Genomic DNA, 11,307 nt, shown 5'->3' with positions numbered 1-11,307 from the left:
ACGTAAAAAGCTACAGCTAATACCCGCTTACATTGCCCAAACAACTTTGACTGAGATTTTATTAAAATCTTTCACAAAACAAAACTGCTGGCGCTAAAAAAAATAGCAATAAAAAGTTCGTAGAAATCATTCTGTTCGAATAGAATTTAATTTCAAGTATTTGTTCGGCATTAATTCATCATAGATCTATATTCATCTATTTATACATGTACAGTATCATGCAGTATTAGGAGTCTTCATTGCTATTAACCGACTGATTCATTGGACATGTTTTGACTGTTAACATGGAATTCCATGGAGAAAGTTGAAGGCTGCTTGTTGAGATATGGAGAGAGAGAGTTTGGTTTTTACTTATGTCACCAACAGTGAACGCAGGTCTATACTCCAAGTCACCTCAGATTATTTGCGGTTTTTTGAATTTTTTCAATCTCGGAGGTAAGAACGAGAAATAGTTGTATGAGAATCGTAGTACAGAACGACATGAATAAAATGGCAAGTTTTTGAAAGGAACCGTCGAGTAATTAAAAAAATAAACGCAAAAAACCGCAAACAATCTGAGGTGACTTGGAGTATAGTAGCAGCTCGACTCAGTCCATCAGATCTAGCTAGGGTAAACTGTAACTCAGATTGAGCAAATACTATATGTTAATAAATATGTAATTTCATATTGGCCCTCTTATAGGTTTGAGGTCTGTCATATTGATCGAGGCGATCGTATTGGTCCCGAGGCATCGCCGAGGGCCAATACGGCTGTCGAGGCCAATATGATTAACCCAAACCTATAACAGGGCTAATATGAAATTACATATTTATTGACAATTTTATTAACCAACTCAACTAGATGATTTGTAGAACACGTAGAACAGTTGTTTTCGTGTTTTGTCAAGACCATGTAGGTTTATTTGCATTAATCAGTCTTAAATATCCTTTTTGTATAAAACGGAAGATTTTGTTTGCGTTTCTGCAGCTTTTAGTCCTGGTGATCAAAGTTCCTGAAATTCTGAAAGAACATTTTAGATATACAATTGTGCAATTAAAATTATATTCTGTTCTTTTGTTTTAGGCATTACAATAGGGTTGCCAGGTGTAATACATTATTGGTTTGCATATCATAGTTATGTTGGAGTCCTTTTTGTTTTGTTTTCTATGTGCACATCCTTTGATTCTAGTTTGTGTGGTTTATGTTACATAATATATGTTTTTATATTTGGTCTGAAGCTCTTTAGAGCTTGTGATTGTATTTGAATGATATGCCAAATCAAAATCAAGTTTCCTTACCTTATTCTTAGTTTTTTATTTAATTGGTTAATTACATGTTTAGGTACATATGTATAAATAATCCAGCATAATAATGAAGTGATAATTTATAATTCAAAATGGCAGTGGCAAATGATCGGAAGTTATGATGCCGTACTGGCCCTGGTTTGATCCATATTGGCCCTTTATAGATGCCCGGTTTGAATTCATATCAATTGGTCAGTTTTAGACATATTTTAACGTATTTTGGGTAGTTGGTTAATAAATTGTAATATTGTAATATTCAAAATTTTCAGTGTGTGTTAACATAATGATGTGCATCTCTCATTATTGACAAATTCTTACATTTTGTTTTTAACACTTTGTGTTGTTGTGAGTGCTTACTGATGTCATTGATCTTCCTTATATCCACAATTCAATGGGAAGACAGGGGTGTTTTAAAGAAAGGAGGGATGCTTTTATTAGATCTGAGTATAATTCTATTTTAGCAAGGTTGTTTCTGGTTTCAAGTAATCTGATATTTAGATCAAACCATTCCTCATTTTTTTTTTAGAATACATGAATGAGCCGTAGCACTTGCAATCTGAATAACTTTTTTGAATTTAATTTGATAATGTTTTAACATTTTGTTTTTTTTTCAAATACAAATATTTTGTTATCAACAGTTAATCTATTTGATCCAAAGACTGGTATTTTGATGGTAAATAATAGTTATTGTATGATTAATCCTACATTTTTCTGGAACAAAATGTCAAAATATAGATTGTTCATGTCACAGTCACTGAGTTAATACAATAGCTTATACAATGAAACACTCCTTGTACATCGTTTATTGTGCATTTACACATCGTTTTGCGTTCATTTAAACGCACGATAAACGCACGATAGAATCGTTCGTTTAAGCGCACGATAGGAGCGTTCGATTATTTTTGTACTTTGATTATTTCCTTGATTTAACTGTTATTTTATAATTTTTGCTATTATTAATTTATATAAGTTCATTAATTTCATTTTTTTATTTTTTTTGTCTTCATTACATGTCAATATTATTAATTTTCGTCGTTCGTCTCTAGTGCGTTTAAACGCTCGATATGAGCATTCGTTTATCGTACGTTTAAACGCAAGCTGGGAGCGTTTGTCTATCGTGCATTTAAAGGCACAATAAGAGCGTTCGTTTAAACCCTCGATAAAAGCGTTCGTTTAAACGCATGATAAAAGCGTTCGTTTATCGTGCATTTGGTGAGCGTTTAGCGTGCGTTTGGGAATCGTGCGTGCGGGAAACCAAAACGTCTCAAGAAGTGTATTTGGTTTAGGTAGCATTTGTTAAATCGTGGTCAGACATGACTACAGGACATGTAAAAATTTAGGGAAGGACGAGTTGCCATCTCACAGAAAATAGTCAAGTAATACATTCATTATTTATTTTTTATTTTTTTCTGGTTTTCTCTTCACTTTGGGAAAGTCTTCTTGTTTAATTTTAGCAGGATAAAATGTCCTTATAAACTTATCATACTCAGTTCTAGAAATAATGACCTTGACTAATAGATTGCCACAGGGTGTTGATTCAATGTTTTGTACAGTACATTCCTGACACAGCCAACTGAAACAGAAAAAAAACAAAAAGCATAACACACATTTCCTTGTAAGGAACATCAATTCAGTTTTAAGAACTTATAAGAGGAATTTCTACAGATGTAAATGAACATTTTAGTGAACATAACATGGGAAAAATAGACACCATAATAATTCATTTTACAATTTAACAGATTTCATTCAGCAATAATATTTCTTTTTAAACAACTATAATTGTTCAATTCAACATATCAAGTTAAGATTTACACCTCTATTGGTTTATTGAGTAGAGTGATGGTCGAAATGATGTTTATTTTGTGTACTAATATTTTTTAAAATTGATAGTATTCTACACATTTTAACCACAGACTGTATCCAGCTTAATTTCTTCCTACATGTATCAAGCACTTAAACAAAAAATGACTTAATTAACTTAATTTGTTTATTGTTAGTCTTAACAGAAAATACCAGTACAAAACATTCCACCCAAAAGCAGTTTAATCTTCATAAACTTTAAATATGAAGGGCAGGAAGAAAGAAGTTGGTTCAGTAAGGGCAAAATTTGGCCCAAAAAATTAAATGTACATGAAGAAAATTTTATGTTGTTTCTCCAGCTCTTTAATAGGTTTTATAGTTGATTTGATTGGCTTTTGGTGATAATTCAAACATATACAGTCATATATGCCCTTCAAACTTGGCTAAGATTGGAAAAATCTGTTAAAAAGGCTGGAAAAGGCAAAATTTTGTGCAGTTTTTCTCTCTTTTAACAATGGCCACATTCATGTTGACTCTTGTGCTTCATATATTTTGTGTATAATTGTTAGTTACAACTCCTGCAAAAATATCTTGAGTCAACAGATGTGTGGCCACTTCCAATCCATGCATAAACCATCTTAAAAATTGCAGAAATGTTAAAAGTTAAAGTTTTTTGTAAAAGTTACATAAATGCATACTAACATTACTGGAATAATGTCATAAATGTCATCAAAAACAATCTTATATTCTGTGTTTGCGACCATTTTACTATAATATTACTACCTAGAAATTAGCGTTAATCAAATTCTTAAAAAATGCCCAAATTATGAGGCCAAAACCGAACTTTCTCCTATGGTACATATTTAGATGGCCAACTGAATATCAAAGTGTTCAATTCCAAACCAGGTGACAAATTTGAAATTAGAGTTATTGTTCTTTAACCTAGAAAATTGCTAAATATTTCTGTTTGGCAATATTTCAGTGGATGAAGCTTTCTGATTACAATAAATCCTTTCTAAAATGAAAACACATGAAACAAAAATTTCTCACTACAAAGACAATCATATTCCAACTTTCAGTCATGTGAGATATCCTTATCTTACCCATGGGTGAGATAAACATATAACATTTGTGACGTCACAATAAAACTGTAAATACAAAGGAATTTTGCTGCAAGACTAGAAAATCTCAGACACCCTGAGCTACAATTTCAATGTTCTCTAACTATGCAGAGCCTTTTTAGCAATTTTGAAATCTTACCCTTAGGTGCCTAATTTTTCTCTGTCTTGCATTCTTAGCACTGTTATATTCTTAATATTTCATTAATATTATTGAAAACAATCTTATTTGCATTTGTCCTATCCATAAGTATTTCTTAAAATAAATCCTTCACCTCTGAACTAATATAGCACAATCTATGTGTTGGTGTTAATATTTGTGAAATAAAACAATAGACTGATCCTTACTTGAGTTGTTCACCACCATCTGGTATTTTGAAAGTTTTCTCTAAATATGAGCTGGTACCATCAAATAATTTCTCCTGTATTTTTTGTACCAGTTTATCTAACCCCTGACCTGTTACAGCTGACACTGGAATCACATTGCCATCTCGTGGAAAGTGGGGACTAAAATACAAATAAATAATTGCTACAAAGCCTTCCTATAATCTGCGTCTAAAAATATCTGGAATAGTAAAGTCATTACTCTGACTTACCAAGAGGCTTCATTGGTGCAAACGGGCTTATAGGATGGTGAATGTTGGTATGGCAAGCTAAGGTAGATCATACCTATATTATGTACATAGAATTTTCTATTTTTTCTCAGATGTGATGTTTGATGGACAAAAATTACAGATACAGTCACTGATTCTGATTTCAAGACAGCTGAGACTCAATGTTGGCATTTTTTTTATGGGGTTTCAGAATTTCTTAAATTTTAAAACCATAATCTTTAGCACTTTTAATTAAATTTGTGAAAAATCAATACATGCTGTCAGATTGTTAAATGAAAATTTAGAGTCACTGAAATTATTTTTTGTTTTTTTTTAAACCTAAAATTCATTGCAATCCAAGTACATTTTTCCACAAAATATCTCCGAATATTTCCAACTTGAAAGGATTTGTCAGAATAAATGAAACTTTGCAGATTAAGTCTTAAATCATTTCAAACAAACAGAATACATAAATTTTTATACAAATTTGGCAGATGTCCAAGAGAAGAGGCTATATTGTGCTCATTTTTAGTTCATTACCTAGTCCTACTAGTGTTGCAGGTTGAAGGAAGGATAGACAAGAATTCAATCAGATTTCATTAAATGTAATTTCAAATGAACAGTTAATATTCTCCATTTCCTCCTCATAAAAATACATACAAATCAGGCCTTTTGAATTTGAATTGAGAACATCCATATTTAAAAATATTTTTTTTTATTTTTGACCAAGTTATGTGAAGTAACCAACTTTGGGGCAGTATACACTTACATGTATTTAGTTTGGAATTATTTTACCCTGCTTAATAAAGGTTTGATCAGAGGTTTTTCTAGTTTGAATTGAAGAGTATGGACTAATCAACGTTAATAACGTGACTGTGCCTATTGAAAATAACCTACATGTACATGGGAAAAATAAAAAATTAAATTAAATTACTCAGTGTTGTTTAGGGATTTAGGCTGTAGCTGAGTTGAGAAAGAATTCCTCACCTAGGTAATTTATCCACTTTATTGTAGACTTCAATGATGTCATCCATCTGTTTCTCAGTCAGTCTGTCTTTTAATGTCATCATAACATTAACACCCTGATGCTCTACATCTGGATGGCTTATGTCCCTTACATGGAGTACAATATCCTGTAAACAGATCAGAAATGATTTTGTTTTGTTTGATAAATTCAAATTAAAGTTGTACATTTTTACACTTTTTACATTCACACATTCTTAATATTTTCCACGATTTCAGATGGATTTGCAGGTACCCTTAATGATTTTAAACTAATTAAAATATTGTAGTCAAGATATTATCTATGGATGTCTTGTACATGTAATAAAAAAAATGAAAATGACTTTTTTTTATATTATTCTAGGTAATCAAAGGGAATAAAAGATAGGGGAAAGGAACTACCACAGTCTGGTGGACAAATATAGTTCTAAAATACGATGAACAAAAAGTTTCTGACTAGGTGCTTTCTAACAGATCCACTTTCAACTGAAGTCTTCCATACTGAGCATAGACAAATAATCGATGAAAAAAGCAAAGAAGTTTTGTTAAAGTGACCTATCCTTTCCCTTCTAATATGCTATAACCAATATTTAAATACAGCCCTGACTTAAAACCAGGCAGAACCTTATAACTAGTAATTCATACATATCTTAATGTTTTGATTGGAAATCCTACAATAGGCCTTATGGATACTGTATCTGACAATAAGATGGTAACTGTAGAAATTAACACTTATAGTTACCTTATGTTCCACTACAGAAAAGTATACACAAAGTTCCTGCCAGAATTTTTGCACTATGGCAATCATTTCAGAAAGTATATATAGAGTTGCTTCTAGTATGTAACAATGTATTTGATCAGTCTCATTATCTTCAGGTATGATGAATCATCTCTACCTGATTTTTAGGCAGAGCTATACTTAACTGATTAATAAATGCATTCCTTTGTCATAAACAGGAAATTTTCTAATGTTTGGAATGTTAATAAATAAATCATTATCTTTATGAAATTAAGAATAAGATGTACATCATGTACATTTAGATAATTTTTTCAATAAATAGGATAATTAACAAGTTTCTTATCTGTTTAATTAGAGGTATCTGCTGAGAATGGTAGAAAACAAATTCTTACTGCACTAAGAGTATCCTCAAGAGTGGCAGTGAAAGCATCAAACAGATTGTAGTGTAGATTTGATATAAATCCTACTGTATCCATATAAACAACATTGACGTTATTAGGGAGTCGTCCTGTGTGAGCAGTGACATCTAGTGTGGCAAACAAGTGGTTATCTGGGATCATCTTCTCATCTTTTGTTAGGGATTTTATTAGAGTTGTCTTTCCTGATAATAATAAGAATATAAAATTTAAAAAATACTTTGAGAATTGTGCCTGCAACATTCACTAAATAATAATGAAAGTTGGTGACAAGTACATGTACATCGCGGATATCAACCAATGAACAACAAACATGACATAAAACTATGATGTACTTTCATCACTTTTTCATTAAACAGTGCATTTACAACGCATTCTCTTCTCAACATCCAACTATTTCAAAATCTAGGAGGTATAGCAAGGAAAAGCATATGTAAATCATGACAGCAAATAAAATAGTACTGATATAAAAAATCATTTTAACTGACATAAATTTTGACTATACCACTACTTCTACAGATGATATGATCTGTGATTATAAAACATTATTTTCCTAAATTGATTAAACCTTCAGTATCTCTCACCACTGTTTGTATATCCAACTACAGCTACTACAGGCACTTCATGTTTTTTGCGTTTTACCCGTAATGCCTTCCTCTGAGCCTTTATTTTTTCTATTGCTTTTTGTAGCTTCCTTTCCCTAGCTCGTAGTAAAGCATTCCTAATTTCCTTCACAGTATTAGCTCCTCTGCCATCTGCTGACTTGGCAAAGCCTGTCTGTACAGGGTTCTGTTTGTTGGCATGTACCTCTTCTAACCTCTTCCTGAAAATATACACCATTAGTTTTTTTTAATCTTAAATTTACTGAAAACTTGATCATATATTCATTAATAAAAAGCTCCAAAATGATATAGTCCCGATGCAACTTTACATACAAAATGATATAGTCCCGATGCAACTTTACACACAAAATGATATAGTCCCAATGCAACTTTACATACAAAATGATATAGTCCCAATGCAACTTTACAATAAATAGATACAAAAGCTTAAGTACAAATATCACTTCAGTACAGGGAAAAAATCTAGCTAGCTTACAAACAACTTTCTAAAATTTTATTTTCTCAACAAGAAATTATCTAGAAAAAAAAAAAGAATGCTTATACTTACATGAATACATTGTGTTTAATAAAGCATCTTTTAAAGTTCATTTTGATTTCTAAAATCATTGAACCTTCATTCTTATATATAAGTGCAAGTGATCTATGTGGATAGGTAATGTGAACAAGAGGCTCCCAGGAGCCTGAATCGCTCACCTGTTAAAGTTTGTCTTCAAGAGCAATAAATTTAACAAGGAGTTATCCAACAATTTTGACTCAACAAGACTTTAGTAGGACTATCTTAAGGATCATTTCAGCAATTGAAAGTTTTTTCTTTCTATCTATTATAGTTTTCAAGATATTGGCTGAAAACTGTAAAAAAAAGAAGTCATTTTTCATCTTTCAAAGGCAATAAGTCTTACAAGGAGTCGCCTGACACTTTGATCCCTAAAGACTTTGAAGGCCTTATAATAAGTCATTTCAACAATTGAAATAATTATGCTAAATCTAAGTTTGGAGAAATATACGAAAAACACAGTCTGACCCCTATGTTCTATTTTTAGTAATGGTGGCCATATACTTCAAGGGATCAAAAATCCCCACATCAGTTCTATGTAGGATACGCCCAGAAACATTCATTGCTCTTGAAAGACAAACTTAAACCAAGTTTGATTCCAATTGGTCAAGTGGTGTCAGAGGAGAAGATTTTTGACAGAAATAACATTTAAAATAACAAAAAAACATTGAAAATGGGTAATAACTAAAACACGGCTTAACAGATTAAAATGAAAATTTGACCACTGATAGATCTCATCATGCTGAACACTTTTACCCAGTCAGAATTTGGCTAAACCTAATGATTTTGGAGATATATGCAAAAAAACTACTGTCTGTGTTCTATTTTTAGTAACAGCGGCCATGTTTTTCGAGGGATCAAAAATCCCCACATCAGTTCTATCTAGTATACCCCAAGGAACATTCACACCAAGTTTGGTTCAAATTGGTCAAGTAATGCCAAAGGGGAAGAGTTTTGAAAAATTGTAAACGACGATGACGACGACGTTGACGTCGGACAACAATGACAGACGCCAAATGATGGCAATAGCTCAACTGACTAAATTGAGACTCTTTTGATTTATTATTAATATTATTATTATTATTATTAATATTATTAAATCACCTCCATAATGTCATTTTTTAATACCACAGTAATGACCAATGAACACATGTAACAATATAAATGAAGATAACATTAGCAGTACTAAATACAATAAAGTCTACCTAATTTCAGGAATCTCAGCTAAGGCAACCTGAAGTTTAGCAACATTGGACTTGGCATGTTCTTTAAATATAAATAACACCATGGAATACCTGTAACAATAATACATATACATGTAGTGACTGGTACTATCAATATGATATGTGTAATCTATGATTTTGACCTAGTCCCCCTTCAGGAAAAAAAGTCCATCCTGATATGTTTGTCTGGAAATCAATTCAATATACAAGCATTAATGGTTATCAAATATTCATTCAAGATTGAAAAAAATCTGACAAAAATAGTGGCTGTGTGGAATTCAGTGATGATAGACAAGACCAGTCAGTAACTTCATACTCTATATAAATTTGATGCAATGGGTATAATTACTCCCTCATTATATGTTTCCCTACATAGACCTATGATGGAGAATGAAATGTTTTCTTCTATAACACGATGTATTTTACACAAGGAACAAATTATTGTAACTTGTCATAAAAGGTCATCACCATTAACAATACTCAGCCCATTTTACCTGTCAAACACAGGTACTTTCCAACGTAGTTGATACTCCATTGTTTGTGTCTCACTCAGTCTACTGACATTCAGGAACACAGCTGATATCTTACTGTTTACAGGTATAGAACGAGACAGGTCCTCATATACTGCTGTAGAGAACAACTGTCTGTGTGTCAAATTTTCCACTTTTATGATTTTCTAAAATGAATATTTCAGGACCACTGTCATTCTCTGTAACCTACATATTTTCCAAAGTATCATAGTAAAACAACATAATGAGAATATAATGTACTTATACCTTACATGTGACCATGTTTCATTTCTGAAGCTATTGATATGAATACCACTGTCAGAGACAAAAAGTAGAGTTCTGTTACAACATCCAACATTAGGCATTCACTGTTTGTTTTAACTTTAAACGTTCTGTTTTTCTTGTCTAGTGATACAATGTAGCTGGAATCAAACTGTCATAACTTTCATAAGACAATGGAGTAGGATTGACACATTTTAGATCACTAATTTTAAGAACTCTTGTATAATTTAGAGTGAGCTATATATAAAGTATTGGCTAACTGGATACCTGTTCTACTACAGACCAGTTAGGTAGTGTTCTCACTAATGTACATGCTTCTTCCAGTTCTAGTTCTGGTGTTGTCAACCTTGAGTTATCAGTATTTCTTCTTGCTATAAAACAAAACAAGATTCATTACATGTTGTCTGGGGTCAAAATGTTACTATAAATTTTACATTATTTGGTTTTACAAAGACTATATACAGCAGAGCACATGCAGATGAATACAACTGCTAAGATTTTGGTTCAAACTGACAGAACAACAGTAGAAATTCTGTTTATATATGAATACATTCCTTAGGCAGATTTATAGGGGGAGCAGTGACCGCTTGTACAACCCCTAAGTCTTTTTTTAATGAAATCTTAATTTTTTTCAAATACTAGATTAAAAAATGTTTTTGCAACACTTCGCTCAGCCTTAAATTGTATTTACACTCTGCCCCAAACTGAAATCCTAGAGCCACTCCTGCATTCTATTTTAGAAATACAACTTACTGTGTGATACAGTTCTAGGGTCTGACACAAGAGTGTATAGTATAATACAGATATATACATGTTCTTCAAAATTGCAACTGAAGGTTATATTTTGAAGAACATGTATATATCTGTATTATACTATACACTCATGTGTCAGACCCTAGAACTGTATCACACAGTAAGTTGTATTTCTAAAATGCTATGTAGAAAGTAGAAAGTTAATACAGCATTTATATTGAAATAGAGAATCAAAAACGCTTGGCAAAGTTACTCTGATTTTTGCCTCAAGTCACCTGAATGATGAGTTAACTCAATGATGCCTACACAACACATAATACAAGGGTTGTTGATCGATACATTTCTTTAAATAAAATTGAATATATACATATACAATGTACAAAATTGAATATATACATATACAATGTACAAA

General features: G+C 31.8%; 1 protein-coding gene across 7 annotated transcripts in view; it reads right to left on the bottom strand.

The window, feature by feature from the left end:
* Positions 1-2,661: 2,661 nt before the first annotated feature.
* The window catches only part of LOC148609034 (putative GTP-binding protein 6), a 29,360-nt gene continuing 20,714 nt past the window's right edge, over positions 2,662-11,307 (bottom strand). For all 7 annotated transcript variants that reach the window (XM_088596516.1, XM_088596521.1, XM_088596519.1 and 4 more), the window contains 8 exons: positions 10,410-10,513; positions 9,846-10,027; positions 9,334-9,423; positions 7,537-7,775; positions 6,929-7,137; positions 5,783-5,928; positions 4,551-4,709; positions 2,662-2,857 (listed from right to left, as the gene is read on the bottom strand). In XM_088596516.1, the coding sequence (XP_088452642.1) occupies positions 2,677-2,857; positions 4,551-4,709; positions 5,783-5,928; positions 6,929-7,137; positions 7,537-7,775; positions 9,334-9,423; positions 9,846-10,027; positions 10,410-10,513 (1,310 nt within the window). In that variant the 3' untranslated portion in view covers positions 2,662-2,676. The remainder of the gene's footprint in view (positions 2,858-4,550; positions 4,710-5,782; positions 5,929-6,928; positions 7,138-7,536; positions 7,776-9,333; positions 9,424-9,845; positions 10,028-10,409; positions 10,514-11,307) is intronic.

The sequence above is a fragment of the Perna viridis genome, chromosome 8 (assembly GCF_037379345.1).
Source record: "Perna viridis isolate PV_CMFRI_1.1 ecotype Kerala chromosome 8, ASM3737934v1, whole genome shotgun sequence".
Lineage (NCBI taxonomy): Eukaryota > Metazoa > Mollusca > Bivalvia > Mytilida > Mytilidae > Perna > Perna viridis.
The sequence above is the reverse complement of the archived record's forward strand: the minus strand, read 5'-3'. Positions and strand labels throughout refer to the sequence as shown.